This window comes from Giraffa tippelskirchi, chromosome X, assembly GCF_054371585.1.
Source record: "Giraffa tippelskirchi isolate mGirTip1 chromosome X, T2T-mGirTip1v1.2.pri, whole genome shotgun sequence".
Lineage (NCBI taxonomy): Eukaryota > Metazoa > Chordata > Mammalia > Artiodactyla > Giraffidae > Giraffa > Giraffa tippelskirchi.
The window spans coordinates 2,473,188-2,493,679 of NC_137289.1; the positions used below are offsets into that span (position 1 = coordinate 2,473,188).

The 20,492-nt window shown below is 53.3% G+C and overlaps 1 protein-coding gene and 3 long non-coding RNA genes across 5 annotated transcripts; all 4 read right to left on the reverse strand.

The window, feature by feature from the left end:
* Positions 1 to 719: 719 nt before the first annotated feature.
* LOC145536566 (uncharacterized) lies at positions 720 to 2,425 on the reverse strand. Its single transcript, XR_014075899.1, has 3 exons — positions 2,345 to 2,425; positions 1,445 to 1,536; positions 720 to 1,242 (listed from the first exon to the last, which is right to left on the reverse strand). It is a non-coding gene; the product is annotated as an uncharacterized LOC145536566 (long non-coding RNA).
* A 2,390-nt stretch (positions 2,426 to 4,815) lies between these two features.
* LOC145536567 (uncharacterized) lies at positions 4,816 to 6,985 on the reverse strand. Its single transcript, XR_014075900.1, has 3 exons — positions 5,786 to 6,985; positions 5,327 to 5,455; positions 4,816 to 5,147 (listed from the first exon to the last, which is right to left on the reverse strand). It is a non-coding gene; the product is annotated as an uncharacterized LOC145536567 (long non-coding RNA).
* A 7,194-nt stretch (positions 6,986 to 14,179) lies between these two features.
* On the reverse strand, positions 14,180 to 15,886 carry LOC145536568 (uncharacterized). 2 transcript variants are annotated; one of them, XM_081566066.1, is made up of 3 exons: positions 15,358 to 15,886; positions 14,906 to 14,997; positions 14,180 to 14,703 (listed from the first exon to the last, which is right to left on the reverse strand). In XM_081566066.1, exons 1-2 carry the CDS (start codon positions 15,653 to 15,655, stop codon positions 14,924 to 14,926), a joined length of 372 nt encoding a protein of 123 aa, XP_081422192.1. In that variant the 5' UTR covers positions 15,656 to 15,886; the 3' UTR covers positions 14,180 to 14,703; positions 14,906 to 14,923. The 2 variants fall into 2 exon arrangements, with proteins under 2 accessions (XP_081422192.1, XP_081422191.1); XM_081566065.1 differs by having other exon boundaries at positions 14,906 to 15,031.
* Positions 15,887 to 18,266: 2,380 nt separating this feature from the next.
* On the reverse strand, positions 18,267 to 19,539 carry LOC145536569 (uncharacterized). The gene is made up of 3 exons (XR_014075901.1): positions 19,247 to 19,539; positions 18,788 to 18,916; positions 18,267 to 18,608 (listed from the first exon to the last, which is right to left on the reverse strand). It is a non-coding gene; the product is annotated as an uncharacterized LOC145536569 (long non-coding RNA).
* Between the last annotated feature and the right edge of the window lie 953 nt (positions 19,540 to 20,492).

Sequence of the window (20,492 nt, forward strand, 5' to 3'; positions counted from 1 at the left end):
TATTTTCAACTCCATGAACTGCGGCAGGCCAGGCTTCCCTGTCCTTCACCATCTCCCAGAACTTGCTCAAACTCACGTCTGGTGTCGTGATGCCATCCAACCATCTCATCTTCTGTCATTCCCTTCTCCTCCTGCCTTCAATATTTCCCAGCATCAGAGTCTTTGCCAGTGAGTTGGCTCTTCATATCAGGTGGCCAAAGTGATGGGAGATCTCATTTTAACAGAAATCAGTTAAAATCCATTAATTGGAAAGGAAGAAATAAATGTGCATGTATGTGCCTACAAAACGCTTGTCTAAGAGGGAGTTCCATGGGATCTACAAAAGAGCTATTACAAGTAATCCGTGACTTTAGCAAGGTTTCACGATACAAGGTTACTCTTGAGAGTGCCTTGAACTGCAAGGAGATCAAACTAATCAATCCTAAAGGAAATCAGTCCCGAATATTCATTGGAAGGACGGGTGCTGAAGCCGGAGCGACAACACTTCGGTCAGCAGAAGCCAAAAGCTGACTCACTGGAAAAGACTGTGATGCTGGGAAAGATTTAAGGCAAAAAGAGAAGGGGAGCACAGAAGGTGAGATGGTTAGATAGCACCACCGACTCAAAGGACATGAATTTGAGCCAATTCCAGGAGACAGCGGGGACACAGAGCCTGGTGTGCTACAGTCCATGGGATCGCAAAGACTCACCTGGACACAAAAGACTCAACAACAACAACAACATTCTGGTGTTTTATATATAAATGTAACTGTAAAACTGACAAAATATTCCAAAATCAATACCGAATGGCAGTACACAACTTTCTTATTCTCCCACTTCTTACATTGTCTTCCATTATGTTGTACTCCTTGAATACCTGGATCTCAGAACCTCTCCTCCAACTAAAAGACAAATGCAGTATTAGGAAGCGAACCCTCTAAAAATAAAGTCAGAGGCAGCACAGTAGCTCAGTTTTACTTTCTGCAGTTAACAATCACCAAACAAACGATGTGGACCCTGAGCCCCCAAGCAGCAGCACAGGCACAAGATGAAGCCCCATCAAAGTAATTCAGAAAGCAATGCCCTGGGGAAGGACACTTGAGGCTAGGGCACATAGGCTAGGTTTAAGCCCCTCTTCTCTGCTGAGGCTTAGCAGGAGGAGGGGGCACAAAGTGCTGCAAGGACTGCATCACCACGGAAAGCTGCCCCACACAGAAGTCGATGGACCTGCGGAGCAGGCCAGGGTCTTCAGCAGTCAATCGGCTAAAAGGGAGGGAAAATGAAATTCAAGCTCCTGCCAAGGAGGAGGAAGAGAAGCATGTCCTCCCTCTGTCCCCGCACACCGACAGAGCCCGGAGCACCACACTTCTCCTCTAGGCTTAACCCTCCATTATGGCTCCTCCTGGGCCGAGACTGGCCACCGTCCTCCACTCCCTCCCCAGCCCCGGCCCCCTTTAGAACTTACAGAACCAACATGCAGCCGTTAACATTGAGCTCCCTCCGAATCGGCCCTGGCAGTTGAGTACGTGGAGTCAGGAGGTGGCGGGCGATGTCCGCCTGTGCGTGCGATGCGAAAAGCACATTGAGGCTGCTGGTGGAGATATGGTTAAGGCACCATCCACATGACTCACGTGGCTTGCACGTCAGGCTCCCTGCTCGTGGAGACTCGCCTTCTCCCACAAGGCCGCCGCCAGATACCCTGGCTATCACTGCCCGACCCTCTGGATCCCTTCAGGTTTCTTTCCGTCACCACCATCCCCTGGCAGCCAGACCACCCCTGACCCATACCCTCCAGCCCCGCAGAGTACCCTCCTCCCACGCTTTAGGCCCCGCCACCTGCAACCCCCCAAACTACCCCTAGCGCACACCCCGACCCCTGCGGCCGCCCAGCCCACCGGGGCTCCCAGCATAGGATACCACTGGAGGGCTCAGTTAATCGGAACTCTGGCTCCGGGTGCAGCGTCTCCACCCGGCCCTGGCGCCTGCGGTGCCCCCGCGATCTGTGGCATGGCACCGGCTGCACCACCCGACTCTCCTGCAGCGCTGGGGCCTCTGGGATTAGCCTGGTCACCAGAGCCGCCAGGGACTCCTCGACTGACGGCGTCACCAGGGACAGCTGGGTCGCCAGGGCAATCGTGGCCACCAGCACCACCCTGCACGCCTTGGCCACCACCTGCCGTGCCCGCTGCAGAGGCCACGGCGACTGCGTCTTCATCGGCTGCCCTTGTGGCTCCTCCACCGTGTGCCTCGGACTCCATCTTGAACCCTCTCCCCCACCTCCGCGGCGGGAAAGACTGAACAGTCCCTACAAATACCAGTCCCGGAGTGAGACCTGCAACTCAGCAGAGCGCCCGCGCAAACCCACCCTGGTCCTGCCTCACGATTGGTTCCCACCGACAACGGGTGCCCTGCTGAAGCTTCGCGCATTCACGCACCACGTAGCCCCAACGCGCATGCGCAGACCCATACCCACGAGGTCTGGGCTCTCTTAAGTCAGCCCTGCCTCCGGCCGGGAAACCTGGTAAACGGTTCAGCCGTGAGGCCTCTAGGCGGCGCTCCACCCTTCGGTGTGGGGGCAGCGCCTCAGTGCGCGATGCTCAAACAGACGCTGCCGCCCTCCTCAAGGCGCGTGACTGTTTCCACGCCAAGCCTGCAAACCCCAAGTGAGCCCTGGTCCCTGTGCACCTTCAAGTCTGTGCTGCTGACAGCTTGGCGTCGCTCACAGGTGACCATCCTGCTGAGCGCAGGTCCTTTTCCTTGACTCCCAGAAGGGAGTTGGGCACCCCTGGGTCAGCGCTCGTCTGTCTCTCTGGTGTCTCGCACATAGCTCACATGTCTGTATGTGTGTCTGTGTGCATGATCGCATGAGCGGGTGCATGCCCATGGGCGTGTGTATGGGTGTGCTTGTAAGAGAGAGCGTGTGCACAGATTTATGCACATAGGCATGTGAATGTGCTTATCTGTGTGTGTGCCCGAGAGAGTGCCCTTACACAGGTGCGTGCCCATCAGGTGTGTGCGTGGGTGTGTTTCAGAGAGAGAGCATATGCACAGATTCATGACATAAGCATGTGAGTGTGTCTGTGTGTGGAGGTGCTTGTGCGTGGGCATGTATGTGTGGTCACGAGAGAGCGTGTGGTCAGGGGCGTGCACATGGGTGTGTGTGTGTGTGTGTGTGTGCTTCAAAGAGGCCACGGTTGGGATGCATTCACGTGGGCATATGTCTCTGTGTGCATGCTTTCAAGGTGCCTTCACATGGGAGTGGGGTGACCCGGCCCTGGAGGCATGATACGAGGGATGCGGAGCATACTGTGCCCGCCCACCTGGGGAGGGAAGCGGGGTGGGGGGGGGACTGCTGTCAGACTCACTGGGGATGGCGTGGGGCTGGGCCGCCTGGGGCTCCAGGCACACAGACTGCAGGGACTCCAGGCTGGGGACTTACATCAGGACCCCCAGAAGCACCGGTGGGACCGGCTGGACTCAAGGGCCGAGGGAAGGGCAATACCCCCTAGGACACCCCCAGTCTCTTGCCCTCTCCTGCTGGCACAACTCTCATGGCTTTCCCTTCCCCAAGAACAATGTCTTGAGGCTATCCAGAGGGCCGGAGGTACCGGGGGACCTCAACTGGAATGTGACCCTGTGTCTACTGGCCTGCTGGTCCACTTCTGTGTCTAGAAGGGGGTCAAGTCAACAGGCAAGGTACAGCCGGGGGAGACCACGGGGCTGGGGCAGCACTGCCTGGGCGTGGGGTTCATCTGCCAGGGACCACTGGTGCCACGGGAGGTGACTGCATCAGGGGTTGTACTTCAATCCGGTCCCTGAGCCCCACCCCCTGGCCGGAGAGTCCTCGGCCCCCCCAGCAGACTTCCCTCACCCCCACTGGAAGGGAAGAGCCACCAGCAGTGGCTGACCCTTTCCTGTGTGGGGGGCATCCCTGTCCCACCTTTCCACCCTCCCAGTTTCTGTTGATTCTGGCTCCCAGTCAGTTTTAGGGTGTGCAAAGACCTGGTCTACTGCCTATGTCTGTCCCCTGCTCTGTGGCCAAGAGGACACCAGCGGGGAGCCTGGACATGTCAATGTATGGCAGTAACCGCTGTAATATTGTAAAGTAATTAGCCTCCAATTAAAAAGATAAATTAATTTTTTAAAAAAGCAAGAGAGAAGTAAACAGTTAGGTCAGCATTTCTAATTGTTGGAATATAGTAATACTTTAAGGAAATAACCGTTAATGGAAAGATTTATAAATTCCACTAATTCATTAACCATAGTAATGAAAAACGTGGAAACAACTTACATGTTCCATAATGAGATTATTATTGTTGCTGTTGTTTTTATTTAAAGACCCAATTTTACTTTTTTGGCCACGCCACACGACATGTGGGATCGTAGTTCTGCTGCCAGGGACTGAACCTGCAGCCCTTACACTGGAAGTGCATAGTCTTATCCACCGGACTGCCTGGGAAGTCCCAATAATTACATTATCATGCATCTTATATCTATTCAATAACACATTTCTGAAGAGATTTTAGAAAGTGGAAAAGCTAGTATACTAAATGAAAAAAAATTCAGGAAAAAAATTAAAGCTAAACTTGATAACTTCTACATCACATGCTGTTATGTATTTAATGTGCAAGTACACCTAGAAAATATTCTTAAACGTTGACAGTATTTAGTGCTGAACATAGGGCTCGATTTTCATTTTCTGAAATTGTTTTCAATTCCCTTGTAATTGGAATTCAAACATCTGAATTTCAGTACCTTCCCTCTAACACGAGAACAAAGATAAAAAATGTTTTTAAAATCCAGAAGCGCATTAGCTGAAAAGAAACTGGGGCACAAAAAGTGACTCAGCTTTATTTTCTGCTGTAACAAACACTGAAGCACCCCACTCCTCAAGCAGCAGGGCAACAAAGCAAGTGAACCAACAGAGACCAAAGGCCAGTAAAGGCAAAAACTTAGACTCAAATAACAAAGTGGCGATGCCTCTTAGTTTGAATTCCCTATGCCCCGCCGAGCAGGGGACACAAGGTTAGGCCTCAGCCCCTTTCCTCAGCGAGGTGGGAGCCCAAGGCTCCGAATGTTCCGAATCACCAGGGAAAGCTGATCGAGGAATGGGTTCATGGAAAGTCGGATGAAAGCCAGGTCATCACAGGTCTTCAGCAGTCCATGTACTAAAAGCAGGGAAAAGAAAATCAGGTTAAAGGGAAGATTGCTCCTGTAGGTCCAGGGTACCAACCCCCCTGCTTATACCAAGCCCCTCAGTGTCTCCATCATAGCACGCTTAAGAGGGAGCTCAGACCACAGCACCTGCCACCCCCCACTTCCCAAGGCAAACTCGTCTGGAACTGACACAAGCAGGTCACTGCCATTCACTGCAAATTCCCTCAGAACCAATCCTTGGTGGCGCTGGGCATCTGGGAGCAGAGATCTGCGAGCCATGTCTGCCTCCAGGGGTGACTGGAAAGGCACTCTGAGTGTGCTGGGAGAGACACGGTTAAGGCACCACCCATTACAGAATTTGCTGATTATCTCGGGCTTCCTCGCACCTCAGAGGCCTGCTTTTACCCCAGGATGCCCATCCTCCTGACCACAACCTGAGACCACCCTGAGCTGCCTCCCTAACCCTTCTGTCCATCTTCCCCACCCTCCAGGCTCCTCAGGCCTTGACAACCTCCTTTGCTGCCAGGCTGCCCAGTCCTGCTGCCCCAGATCGCCCCCGTACTCCCTTCTATCCCTTCCTCAGGCTGCCGGCATGTTTCCCTCCACCACACCACTGACCCCGCCCAGAAAGGCTCCCTGAAAAGGATACAGCACCGCCTCTCCACGTCTAGGCCTTACAGCCAAGGGTGCTACATCTCCAGCGGGTCCTAGGCCACCTGGTGCCCGCTCACCCCGGGGACGAGCTCCAGCGTCTTCCATCACCGCTCTTCCTCTGCCAGGCCCACCCCCGCCTTCTGGGGCCCGGGGACGATCCTCACCTTCAGCGCTGCCTGAACCACTCTGGCAAGGAGGTGCTCTGGAGCTATGCTGGTCATCTCGGCCCTCTGCGCCACCGGCACCACCACCCGACGCCTGCATGGCTGCTGTGCGTCTCCCTCAGACGCCAAATAAGGGGCGGAGAGACTGGGCCGCTCACGAAGTCCCTCCCCTTCTGCGCAAGGACGCCAAAAGTGCGCCTGCGCACACAGCCCAGCCACCCACGGGCTGCTATGGAGACCCTGTGAGGCTGGAGGGACTCGGCTCTGTCACAACGCCACGCTCCTTTCAGGTGCCCCCGATGCGCCTGCGCACACGGGCCCCTCCAGTGCCGGCTCAGATGGCGTGGAATGGAGCCCGCCAAGTGTCCACAGAGACGCCACTGAGACACAAATGCCGACTTTCCCGTCTCATGGCCTAAAGCTAGTTCCACAATGCGACTTTCGTTTCTCCAACGTATGCCACAGAAGGGTCTCACTGGACTAAGGTGGGAGTCGAGGGCAAGGGGCCAAGCCACACCACCCACCCTGGTCCCCTTTTTGCCCAGTCCACATCATAGCTGTGTTCTTTGACCGTAGTGATAGCTAGCACTTCCTATGGTCCAAGCGTTTTTTCAAGTGCTTTCATGTGTTCGTCCATCACGTCCGTTTTCAGACAGTATTGCCATGGCACAGGCCTCCCTTGTGGTTCAGCTGCTAAAGAATCTGCCTGCAGTGTGGGAGACCTGGGTTTGATCTCTGGGTTGGGAAGATCCCCTGGAGAAGGGAAAGGCTACCCACTCCAGTATTCAGGCCTGGAAAATTCCGTGGACTGTATAGTCCATGGGGTCGCAAAGAGTCAGACATGACTGAGCGACTTTCACTTCACTTCACTTCATAAAATGAGAAAATACTCCAAAATTAATACTGAATGGCAGTAAACTACTGTCTTATTCTCCGGCTTCTTACATTGTCTTCACTTATGTTGTACTCCTTGAATATCTGCATCTCAGAACTTCCCCTCCAACCAGAAGACAAATAGAGTATTAAGAAGTGCAGAAGCTAAAACTAGTCAGAGAGGGCACAGTAGCTCAGTTTCATTTTCTGCAGTTAACAATCACCAAACAAAGTATGGTGGACCCCGAACCCCCCAGCAGCAGCACAGGCACAAGATGAAGCAGAAATCAATGCCCTCGGGAAGGACACTTGAGGCTAGGGCACATGCGCTAGATTTAACCCTGACTTTCGTGCAGAGGCTTAGTAGAAAGGGCGGGGGGGGGCGCATAGTGCCGCATGGTCCGCATCACCAGGGAAATCTGCAGACAGAGGGTGATGGACGTCTGGAGCAGGGCATGGTCTTCAGCACTCAATTGGCTAAAATAAGGAGGGAAGATGAAATTCAAGCTCCCGACAAGAAGGAGGAAGTGGAGCATGTCCTTCCTCTGTCCCCGCACACTGACAAGCCCAGAGCACCACATTTCTCCTTTAGGCTTAACCCTCCATTATGGCTCCTCCCGGGCCAAGACGGGCCCTGGCCACTGCCCACCACCCCCTCCCCAGCCTGGGCCCCTGCCCCCTTTAGAACTGACAGAACCAACAAGCAGCCATTAACATTGAGCTCCTTCTGAACTGGCGCTCACAGCGGAGTACTTTGAGACAGGAAGTTGCGGGCGATTTTTGCCTGAGCGAGCGATGCAAAAGGTACGGTGAGAATGCTGGTGGAGATGTGGTTAAGGCACCATCCACATTTCTCATTTTGCCTGTACGTCAAGCTCCCTGCTCACGGAGACCCGCCTTCTCCCACAAGGTCGCCGCTGGACACTTTGGATATCACTGCCCCGACCCTCTGGATCCCTTCAGGTTGCTTTTCCTCACCACCGTGCCCTGGCAGCCAGACCACCCCTGACCCATACCCTTCAGCCCCCCAGAGTATCCTCCTCCTACACTTTAGGCCCCGCCGCCTGCAACCACCCAAACCACCCCTAGCCCACACCCGGAACCCCATGGCCGCCCGGCCCACTGGGGCTCCTGGAATAGGATACAACTGAACTGGTCAGTTACTCAGAACTCTGGCTCTGGGTGCAGTGTCTCTTCCCAACTGTGGTGTCTGAGGTAACCCCAGGATCTGCAGAATGTCACCAACTGCACCACCTGACTCTCCTGCAGCGCTGGGGCCTCTGGGATCACTCAGGTCGCCGGGGTCGCCAGGGACTGTAGGACTGACAGCGTCACCAGGGCCAGCTGGGTCACCAGGGCCATCGCGGCCACCAGCATCACCCAGCACACCTCGGCTGACACGTGCCGTGCCCGCTACAAAGGCCATGGCACCTGCATCTTCATCGGCTGCCCTCGTGGCTCCTCCACCATGTGCCTCGGACTCCATCTTGAACCCCTCTCCCCCTCACTCCGCGTTGGGAAAGACTGAACCCTCCCTATAGAACTGATCCCCGTAGTGCGACATGCAACTCAGCATCGGCAGAGCGCCTGCACAAACACACCCTGGTCCTGCCTCCCGATAGGTTCCCACCAACAGTTGGCTCCCACAGTGGCTGCAGGCTCTCCGGCAATAGGCGCTCCCTGCAGAAGCTTCAAGCGTTCACCCGATGTGTCACCCCAATGAGCCTGCACAGACACACCCACGTGGTCTGGGCCGTCTAAGTCAGCCCTGCCTCAGGCCTGGAAACCTGGTAAACGGCTTAGCCAGGAAGCCGCTGGGTAGCACTCCACCCTTTATTGTGTCCGCAGCTCCTCAGTGCGCATGCTCAAACAGACCCCACCCCACTCCTCAGGGCACGTGCCTGTTTCCCGTCCAAGCCTGCAAACCCCAGTGAGTCCTGGTCCCTGTGCACCTCCAAGACTGCAGTGCTACCAACCTGGCCACGCTCACAGGTGACCATCCTGCTGAGCGCAGGTCCTTGTTATTGACTTCCGGAAGGGAGTCGGGCACCCCTGGGTCAGGGCCGGTCTATCCCTCTGGTGTCCCACACGTAGGTCACGTCAGTGCAAATGTATCTGTGTGCGTGAGTGCGTGGGCAGGTGCATGCCCATGGGCGTGTGCATGGGTGTGTTTCTGAGAGAGAGCACGTGCACAGGTTCACACGCATAGGCGTGTGCGTGTGTCTGTTTTTGCAGGTGTCTGCACGTGGGCATGTATGTGGGCAGGAGAGCATGTGGTCAGGTGCATGCACGCGGGCGTGTGAGTGTGCATGTGTGTGTGAAAGAGCACGGGTCAGATTAATGCACATGGGTGTCTCCGTGTGTGTGTGCTTGCACAGGTGCCTTCACATGGGAGTGGGGCGACCCGGCTCTGGAGTCCTGAGACTAGGGGTGTAGAGGGGGCTGTGCCTGCCCGCCTGGGGAGGGAAGCGGGGACTTCTGTGGGACTCACTGGGGACGGCGTGGGGCTGGGCCGCCTGGGGGTCCGGGCACACAGACTGCAGGGACTCCAGGCTGGGGACTTACACCTGGCATCCCAGAAGCACCGGTGGTACTGGCTGGATTAAAGGGCTGCAGGAAGGGCAGTGTTCCCCAAGACACCCCCAGTCTCTTGGCCCTCTGCTGACACAACTCTCATGGGCTTTCCCTCCCCAGGAACCAAGTCTTGGGGCTCGAGGTGCCAGGGGCCCTCAACCGGGAGGTGACCCTGTGTCTGCTGACCTTCTGGGCGCTGGTCTACTTCTGTGTCTGGGAGGGGGTATAGTCAACAAGCAAGGTACAGCCGGGGGTGATGGCGGGGCTGGGGCAGCACTGCCTGGGCGTGGGGTGCATATGCCAGGGAACCGCTGGTGCCACAGGAGGTGACTGGATCCGGGCCACTGCCCGAGGAGGAGGCAGATACTTCAATCCGGGCCCCTTGATCTCCACCCCCTGGCCGGATAGGCCTCTGGGCAGCCCGCCAAATCCCAGGCCAGCAGCCTTCCCCCACCCCCAGTGGAAGGATTCGATTTTCCTGCATTATCATGTTAGCTGTAGGAGTTTTGTAGATGACCTTGATCGGATTAAGAAAGTCTGTTTGTAGTCCTAGTTTTCCGACAGTTTTTATCATAGCGGTGGTTGAACGCTGTCAAATGCTTTTTCGGCATCTTGAGAAATGATCGTATGGCTTTTCTCCTGTTTTGTACTTAATATGATGGATAACACTGGTTGATGGGTTTTTTAATGCATAACCAATCTTTCATTCTTGGGATAGATCTCGTTTGGTCATAAGGCTGTATATGTCGCCGGATTAAATTTGATAACATTTCATATTTTGTGCTTAGCTTAATGAAGGATATTAGCCTGCGGTTCTCTTTTCTTGCAATATCATCATATGGCTTTGGTGTTTTGTAAGACTGGCCTCGGAAAATGATTTGAGAAGTGTTTCCCCTCCTCTGCTTTCTGAAAGAATTTGTATAGGATTGGTGATATTTCTCCTTTAAATATTTCATAGCGTTCCCTAGTTAAGTCACGTGGGCCTGGAGTTTTCTGTTCCGTATCTTTGATCGATTTAGGGATATTTAGGTTTCCCACTTCCTTCTTGAGTTAGTTTTGGGAATTTGTGTCATTCAAGGAATTTGTTATTTTCATCTACATTGGCAAACGTATTCGCAGACATTGTTCCTAATGTGCTGTGGTTGCTTGCACAATCCTGTCCGTCGCTGCGCGACCCCGTGGACCGTGGCCTGCCGGGTTCCTCTGTCCACAGGTATTGTCCAGGCCAGAATACTGGAGGGGGGTTCCCATGCCCTCCTTCAGGGGATCTCTCCAACCCAGGGATGGAACCCCGGTCTCCTGCATTGCAGGCGGATTCTTGACCTTCTGAGCCACTAGGGAAGCCCAAGAATACTGGAGTGGCTAGCCTATCCCTTCTCCAGGGGATCTTCCCAACCCAGGAGTGTAACTGGGGTCTCCTGCATTGCCAGTGGATTCTTTGCCAGCTGAGCTACCAGGGAAGCCCTTAAACCACCTGGTCTGTGGTATTTTATTATTATTCTGTTATGCCATGCTACGCGGACAAATGGGCTTCCAAGGTGGCTCGGTGGTAAAATAATCTGCCTGCCAAGCAGTAGATGTGAGTTCAGTCCTTGGTTCGGGAAGATCCCCTGAAGAAGGAAATGGCAACCCACTCCAGTATGCTTGCCTGGAAAACCCCACGGACACAGACAGAGGAGCCTGGTGGGCTACAGTTCATTGGGTTGCAAAAGAGTTGGGCACAGTTTAGCGACTAAACAACAAGCTGACAAATTCAGGGTAGGCAGGACAAAAGTGGACACTTTCATACCCAACTGGTTCGAGTCAAATCGATGCAACCGTTTTGGAGGGCATGGGGATATGTATAAAACATATTTGGGAATATGTGTAAAACATTTCAAAAAGAGATTACTTTTTCACCCAACAACCCTCCGTTTTAGCTCAGAATTATTGTACATAGTGTGCTGGTGGTAGTGGTCTGGTCACTCAGTCATGTCCGACTCTTGCAACTCCACAGACCGTAGCCCAGCAGGCTCCTCTGCCCATGGGATTTCTCAGGCAAGAATACTGGCGTGGTTTGCCATTTCCTTGTCCACATAATATGTTACACAAAAGCAAATGTACCAGGATGTCCATTTCAGCATTGTTTGTAATACTGAAAAACTGCAAACAGCCTAAAGGCCTAGTTACAAGAGACTGGTGAAAATAACTATGGATTACACATTCTGAGGGATATTAGACAGCTCTTGCAAGTACTGCGGATGGCCCAGGCTTTGCTGTATCCACCATATGGCCCACTTCTGGGTCAATTCTGGGTGCCCTGTCTGGAAAGGGATGGTCCTTCTCCTTATGCCCTTCCACCAGCTGCCCCTTGCAGTGTCCCTCTCCTCCTTTGACTTGTCTCTTTTTCAACCATGATATGAGTTGATGAGCAAGCAGCTAATCGCTTAACAAGAAAAGAGGCCTGTTTCTACCTTGAAGTAATAAATAAGGGCCAAGTCTTCAGACCGCATTAGTTACGTAAGAAAGAAAAGTATGATCCTTCAATTCACGAAGGGTCCAGCCTTGCTATTGCAAGTGAAAAATGAGTGGAACGAAAACGACCAAAATTGCCACTTTAGTTTTTAAGCCAAAGGGAGAGCTTCTGGGTCTGGGTAACTACCAGATACAGAGGTAGTTTCTGTCTTCAGGCATGGCTGGGCCCAGCATTTTGTCCCGGAGATTTGCCTTCTTGCTCCAACTCCCCCTCTGTCCTTTGCCAGCCTGCCTCCCCTAGAGAATCAAAGTGTCACTGGTTGGATGATATCACCACAGCAGGAGGAATGTGGTCCTCCAATGGCCAGGCCTGAGCCACATGCCCACCCGTGGAATCAAATGTGAAGTCAGCTCTATCACAGTCACAATGGCCTAGAGAAAAGGAAAGGGGCAGTTTTCCAGAGTGACAGCGTACCGGTGCCAAGAGAAGGAAAAGGGACACTGAATTACAAAACCCATCCATGTCCTCGACAGCGGTATAGACTTTGCATCAAATTCATAATCAATTTCCAGTGTTTAAAGGAACGAGACTGGGAACGAATATTTCTTAATCTAACAGTGTGTCCACGCTCAGTCACTCAGTCGTGTCCGACTCTTTGCGACCCCATGGACTGTAGCCCAGCAGGCTCCTCTGTCCATGGGATTTTCCAGGCACGAAGACTGGAGTGGGTTGCCGTTTTCTTCTCCAATTTTATACAGCTCTTAAATATACAATAATATACAATTATAACATACAATATTATACAGCTCTTAAAAAGTACTGCGGATGGCACAGGCTTTGCTGTATCCACCATATGGGCCACTTCTGGGTCAATTCTGGGTGCCCTGTCTGGAAAGGGATGGTCCTTCTCCTTGTAATATAAAGTGCCAATCAACTGTCCAGGTGGATTTTACTACCACTTAAGGGTTCTTGTTTGGCTTCCCAGGTGGTCCAGTGGTCAAGATTCTGCCTGCCAATCCAGGGCACATGGGTTCAGTCCCTGGGCCAGGAATAGCCCACATGCCTGGGGCAGCTAAGCTCGTGTGCCGCAACAACTGAGCGCACCACTGTCTAAAGTCTGTGCTCCTCGACAAGGGAAACCTCTGCAATGAGAAGCCTGAGCACAGCAGTTAGAGAGTAGCCTCTGCTGGCTGCAAGTACAGAAAACCTACACACAGTTAACAAGACGCAGCACAGCCAAAAAAAAAAAGAAAAAAAAATTCATAAATAAAATTTTTAAAAAGAGTCCCTGTTTCCAGCTATAGCCTTCTCGGCCATTGAAGATTTCAGTTAATTAAGTTCCTCCTACACCGAGATCCGCTCTGGTCCTACAGAGTCAATCTTAATAAGTAAGATCCAAAAAGGATCAAACTGTTTCCAAGCAACTTAACAGGATTCCAGAATACAGCTCAAGAAAAGTTTAGGCATAGAAAAATATTAAGCATGCAAGGGAAATTTGATACTGCTTGGCATCCAATCTAAAATTACCAGGAGGCAAAGAAGCAGGAAAATCAAATCCGTTATAACAGAGATCAGCGTGGTGGTGTTCAGTTGCTCAGTCGTGTCTATTTTCAACTCCATGAACTGCGGCAGGCCAGGCTTCCCTGTCCTTCACCATCTCCCAGAACTTGCTCAAACTCACGTCTGGTGTCGTGATGCCATCCAACCATCTCATCTTCTGTCATTCCCTTCTCCTCCTGCCTTCAATATTTCCCAGCATCAGAGTCTTTGCCAGTGAGTTGGATCTTCATATCAGGTGGCCAAAGTGATGGCAGATCTCATTTTAACAGAAATCAGTTAAAATCCATTAATTGGAAAGGAAGAAATAAATGTGCATGTATGTGCCTACAAAACGCTTGTCTAAGAGGGAGTTCCATGGGATCTACAAAAGAGCTATTACAAGTAATCCGTGACTTTAGCAAGGTTTCACGATACAAGGTTACTCTTGAGAGTGCCTTGAACTGCAAGGAGATCAAACTAATCAATCCTAAAGGAAATCAGTCCCGAATATTCATTGGAAGGACGGGTGCTGAAGCCGGAGCGACAACACTTCGGTCAGCAGAAGCCAAAAGCTGACTCACTGGAAAAGACTGTGATGCTGGGAAAGATTTAAGGCAAAAAGAGAAGGGGAGCACAGAAGGTGAGATGGTTAGATAGCACCACCGACTCAAAGGACATGAATTTGAGCCAATTCCAGGAGACAGCGGGGACACAGAGCCTGGTGTGCTACAGTCCATGGGATCGCAAAGACTCACCTGGACACAAAAGACTCAACAACAACAACAACATTCTGGTGTTTTATATATAAATGTAACTGTAAAACTGACAAAATATTCCAAAATCAATACCGAATGGCAGTACACAACTTTCTTATTCTCCCACTTCTTACATTGTCTTCCATTATGTTGTACTCCTTGAATACCTGGATCTCAGAACCTCTCCTCCAACTAAAAGACAAATGCAGTATTAGGAAGCGAACCCTCTAAAAATAAAGTCAGAGGCAGCACAGTAGCTCAGTTTTACTTTCTGCAGTTAACAATCACCAAACAAACGATGTGGACCCTGAGCCCCCAAGCAGCAGCACAGGCACAAGATGAAGCCCCATCAAAGTAATTCAGAAAGCAATGCCCTGGGGAAGGACACTTGAGGCTAGGGCACATAGGCTAGGTTTAAGCCCCTCTTCTCTGCTGAGGCTTAGCAGGAGGAGGGGGCACAAAGTGCTGCAAGGACTGCATCACCACGGAAAGCTGCCCCACACAGAAGTCGATGGACCTGCGGAGCAGGCCAGGGTCTTCAGCAGTCAATCGGCTAAAAGGGAGGGAAAATGAAATTCAAGCTCCTGCCAAGGAGGAGGAAGAGAAGCATGTCCTCCCTCTGTCCCCGCACACCGACAGAGCCCGGAGCACCACACTTCTCCTCTAGGCTTAACCCTCCATTATGGCTCCTCCTGGGCCGAGACTGGCCACCGTCCTCCACTCCCTCCCCAGCCCCGGCCCCCTTTAGAACTTACAGAACCAACATGCAGCCGTTAACATTGAGCTCCCTCCGAATCGGCCCTGGCAGTTGAGTACGTGGAGTCAGGAGGTGGCGGGCGATGTCCGCCTGTGCGTGCGATGCGAAAAGCACATTGAGGCTGCTGGTGGAGATATGGTTAAGGCACCATCCACATGACTCACGTGGCTTGCACGTCAGGCTCCCTGCTCGTGGAGACTCGCCTTCTCCCACAAGGCCGCCGCCAGATACCCTGGCTATCACTGCCCGACCCTCTGGATCCCTTCAGGTTTCTTTCCGTCACCACCATCCCCTGGCAGCCAGACCACCCCTGACCCATACCCTCCAGCCCCGCAGAGTACCCTCCTCCCACGCTTTAGGCCCCGCCACCTGCAACCCCCCAAACTACCCCTAGCGCACACCCCGACCCCTGCGGCCGCCCAGCCCACCGGGGCTCCCAGCATAGGATACCACTGGAGGGCTCGGTTAATCGGAACTCTGGCTCCGGGTGCAGCGTCTCCACCCGGCCCTGGCGCCTGCGGTGCCCCCGCGATCTGTGGCATGGCACCGGCTGCACCACCCGACTCTCCTGCAGCGCTGGGGCCTCTGGGATTAGCCTGGTCACCAGAGCCGCCAGGGACTCCTCGACTGACGGCGTCACCAGGGACAGCTGGGTCGCCAGGGCAATCGTGGCCACCAGCACCACCCTGCACGCCTTGGCCACCACCTGCCGTGCCCGCTGCAGAGGCCACGGCGACTGCGTCTTCATCGGCTGCCCTTGTGGCTCCTCCACCGTGTGCCTCGGACTCCATCTTGAACCCTCTCCCCCACCTCCGCGGCGGGAAAGACTGAACAGTCCCTACAAATACCAGTCCCGGAGTGAGACCTGCAACTCAGCAGAGCGCCCGCGCAAACCCACCCTGGTCCTGCCTCACGATTGGTTCCCACCGACAACGGGTGCCCTGCTGAAGCTTCGCGCATTCACGCACCACGTAGCCCCAACGCGCATGCGCAGACCCATACCCACGAGGTCTGGGCTCTCTTAAGTCAGCCCTGCCTCCGGCCGGGAAACCTGGTAAACGGTTCAGCCGTGAGGCCTCTAGGCGGCGCTCCACCCTTCGGTGTGGGGGCAGCGCCTCAGTGCGCGATGCTCAAACAGACGCTGCCGCCCTCCTCAAGGCGCGTGACTGTTTCCACGCCAAGCCTGCAAACCCCAAGTGAGCCCTGGTCCCTGTGCACCTTCAAGTCTGTGCTGCTGACAGCTTGGCGTCGCTCACAGGTGACCATCCTGCTGAGCGCAGGTCCTTTTCCTTGACTCCCAGAAGGGAGTTGGGCACCCCTGGGTCAGCGCTCGTCTGTCTCTCTGGTGTCTCGCACATAGCTCACATGTCTGTATGTGTGTCTGTGTGCATGATCGCATGAGCGGGTGCATGCCCATGGGCGTGTGTATGGGTGTGCTTGTAAGAGAGAGCGTGTGCACAGATTTATGCACATAGGCGTGTGAATGTGCTTATCTGTGTGTGTGCCCGAGAGAGTGCCCTTACACAGGTGCGTGCCCATCAGGTGTGTGCGTGGGTGTGTTTCAGAGAGAGAGCATATGCACAGATTCATGACATAAGCATGTGAGTGTGTCTGTGTGTGGAGGTGCTTGTGCGTGGGCATGTATGTGTGGTCACGAGAGAGCGTGTGGTCAGGGGCGTGCACATGGGTGTGTGTGTGTGTGTGTGTGTGCTTCAAAGAGGCCACGGTTGGGATGCATTCACGTGGGCATATGTCTCTGTGTGCGTGCTTTCAAGGTGCCTTCACATGGGAGTGGGGTGACCCGGCCCTGGAGGCATGATACGAGGGATGCGGAGCATACTGTGCCCGCCCACCTGGGGAGGGAAGCGGGGTGGGGGGGGGACTGCTGTCAGACTCACTGGGGATGGCGTGGGGCTGGGCCGCCTGGGGCTCCAGGCACACAGACTGCAGGGACTCCAGGCTGGGGACTTACATCAGGACCCCCAGAAGCACCGGTGGGACCGGCTGGACTCAAGGGCCGAGGGAAGGGCAATACCCCCTAGGACACCCCCAGTCTCTTGCCCTCTCCTGCTGGCACAACTCTCATGGCTTTCCCTTCCCCAAGAACAATGTCTTGAGGCTATCCAGAGGGCCGGAGGTACCGGGGGACCTCAACTGGAATGTGACCCTGTGTCTACTGGCCTGCTGGTCCACTTCTGTGTCTAGAAGGGGGTCAAGTCAACAGGCAAGGTACAGCCGGGGGAGACCACGGGGCTGGGGCAGCACTGCCTGGGCGTGGGGTTCATCTGCCAGGGACCACTGGTGCCACGGGAGGTGACTGCATCAGGGGTTGTACTTCAATCCGGTCCCTGAGCCCCACCCCCTGGCCGGAGAGTCCTCGGCCCCCCCAGCAGACTTCCCTCACCCCCACTGGAAGGGAAGAGCCACCAGCAGTGGCTGACCCTTTCCTGTGTGGGGGGCATCCCTGTCCCACCTTTCCACCCTCCCAGTTTCTGTTGATTCTGGCTCCCAGTCAGTTTTAGGGTGTGCAAAGACCTGGTCTACTGCCTATGTCTGTCCCCTGCTCTGTGGCCAAGAGGACACCAGCGGGGAGCCTGGACATGTCAATGTATGGCAGTAACCGCTGTAATATTGTAAAGTAATTAGCCTCCAATTAAAAAGATAAATTAATTTTTTAAAAAAGCAAGAGAGAAGTAAACAGTTAGGTCAGCATTTCTAATTGTTGGAATATAGTAATACTTTAAGGAAATAACCGTTAATGGAAAGATTTATAAATTCCACTAATTCATTAACCATAGTAATGAAAAACGTGGAAACAACTTACATGTTCCATAATGAGATTATTATTGTTGCTGTTGTTTTTATTTAAAGACCCAATTTTACTTTTTTGGCCACGCCACACGACATGTGGGATCGTAGTTCTGCTGCCAGGGACTGAACCTGCAGCCCTTACACTGGAAGTGCATAGTCTTATCCACCGGACTGCCTGGGAAGTCCCAATAATTACATTATCATGCATCTTATATCTATTCAATAACACATTTCTGAAGAGATTTTAGAAAGTGGAAAAGCTAGTATACTAAATGAAAAAAAATTCAGGAAAAAAATTAAAGCTAAACTTGATAACTTCTACATCACATGCTGTTATGTATTTAATGTGCAAGTACACCTAGAAAATATTCTTAAACGTTGACAGTATTTAGTGCTGAACATAGGGCTCGATTTTCATTTTCTGAAATTGTTTTCAATTCCCTTGTAATTGGAATTCAAACATCTGAATTTCAGTACCTTCCCTCTAACACGAGAACAAAGATAAAAAATGTTTTTAAAATCCAGAAGCGCATTAGCTGAAAAGAAACTGGGGCACAAAAAGTGACTCAGCTTTATTTTCTGCTGTAACAAACACTGAAGCACCCCACTCCTCAAGCAGCAGGGCAACAAAGCAAGTGAACCAACAGAGACCAAAGGCCAGTAAAGGCAAAAACTTAGACTCAAATAACAAAGTGGCGATGCCTCTTAGTTTGAATTCCCTATGCCCCGCCGAGCAGGGGACACAAGGTTAGGCCTCAGCCCCTTTCCTCAGCGAGGTGGGAGCCCAAGGCTCCGAATGTTCCGAATCACCAGGGAAAGCTGATCGAGGAATGGGTTCATGGAAAGTCGGATGAAAGCCAGGTCTTCACAGGTCTTCAGCAGTCCATGTACTAAAAGCAGGGAAAAGAAAATCAGGTTAAAGGGAAGATTGCTCCTGTAGGTCCAGGGTACCAACCCCCCTGCTTATACCAAGCCCCTCAGTGTCTCCATCATAGCACGCTTAAGAGGGAGCTCAGACCACAGCACCTGCCACCCCCCACTTCCCAAGGCAAACTCGTCTGGAACTGACACAAGCAGGTCACTGCCATTCACTGCAAATTCCCTCAGAACCAATCCTTGGTGGCGCTGGGCATCTGGGAGCAGAGATCTGCGAGCCATGTCTGCCTCCAGGGGTGACTGGAAAGGCACTCTGAGTGTGCTGGGAGAGACACGGTTAAGGCACCACCCATTACAGAATTTGCTGATTATCTCGGGCTTCCTCGCACCTCAGAGGCCTGCTTTTACCCCAGGATGCCCATCCTCCTGACCACAACCTGAGACCACCCTGAGCTGCCTCCCTAACCCTTCTGTCCATCTTCCCCACCCTCCAGGCTCCTCAGGCCTTGACAACCTCCTTTGCTGCCAGGCTGCCCAGTCCTGCTGCCCCGGATCGCCCCCGTACTCCCTTCTATCCCTTCCTCAGGCTGCCGGCATGTTTCCCTCCACCACACCACTGACCCCGCCCAGAAAGGCTCCCTGAAAAGGATACAGCACCGCCTCTCCACGTCTAGGCCTTACAGCCAAGGGTGCTACATCTCCAGCGGGTCCTAGGCCACCTGGTGCCCGCTCACCCCGGGGACGAGCTCCAGCGTCTTCCATCACCGCTCTTCCTCTGCCAGGCCCACCCCCGCCTTCTGGGGCCCGGGGACGATCCTCACCTTCAGCGCTGCCTGAACCACTCTGGCAAGGAGGTGCTCTGGAGCTATGCTGGTCATCTCGGCCCTCTGCGCCACCGGCACCACCACCCGACGCCTGCATGGCTGCTGTGCGTCTCCCTCAGACGCCAAATAAGGGGCGGAGAGACTGGGCCGCTCACGAAGTCCCTCCCCTTCTGCGCAAGGACGCCAAAAGTGCGCCTGCGCACACAGCCCAGCCACCCACGGGCTGCTATGGAGACCCTGTGAGGCTGGAGGGACTCGGCTCTGTCACAACGCCACGCTCCTTTCAGGTGCCCCCGATGCGCCTGCGCACACGGGCCCCTCCAGTGCCGGCTCAGATGGCGTGGAATGGAGCCCGCCAAGTGTCCACAGAGACGCCACTGAGACACAAATGCCGACTTTCCCGTCTCATGGCCTAAAGCTAGTTCCACAATGCGACTTTCGTTTCTCCAACGTATGCCACAGAAGGGTCTCACTGGACTAAGGTGGGAGTCGAGGGCAAGGGGCCAAGCCACACCACCCACCCTGGTCCCCTTTTTGCCCAGTCCACATCATAGCTGTGTTCTTTGACCGTAGTGATAGCTAGCACTTCCTATGGTCCAAGCGTTTTTTCAAGTGCTTTCATGTGTTCGTCCATCACGTCCGTTTTCAGACAGTATTGCCATGGCACAGGCCTCCCTTGTGGTTCAGCTGCTAAAGAATCTGCCTGCAGTGTGGGAGACCTGGGTTTGATCTCTGGGTTGGGAAGATCCCCTGGAGAAGGGAAAGGCTACCCACTCCAGTATTCAGGCCTGGAAAATTCCGTGGACTGTATAGTCCATGGGGTCGCAAAGAGTCAGACATGACTGAGCGACTTTCACTTCACTTCACTTCATAAAATGAGAAAATACTCCAAAATTAATACTGAATGGCAGTAAACTACTGTCTTATTCTCCGGCTTCTTACATTGTCTTCACTTATGTTGTACTCCTTGAATATCTGCATCTCAGAACTTCCCCTCCAACCAGAAGACAAATAGAGTATTAAGAAGTGCAGAAGCTAAAACTAGTCAGAGAGGGCACAGTAGCTCAGTTTCAT

Coding starts and splice junctions, on each gene's coding strand:
- LOC145536568 (XM_081566065.1), bottom strand. CDS start 15,698: ATGGAGTCCGAGGCACACGGTGGAGGAGCCACAAGGGCAGCCGATGAA. Junction 15,032..15,357: donor ATTAACCGAGCCCTCCAGTG/GTATCCTATGCT, acceptor TATCTCCACCAG/CAGCCTCAATGTGCTTTTCG. Junction 14,704..14,905: donor AACGGCTGCATGTTGGTTCT/GTAAGTTCTAAA, acceptor CCTCCCTTTTAG/CCGATTGACTGCTGAAGACC.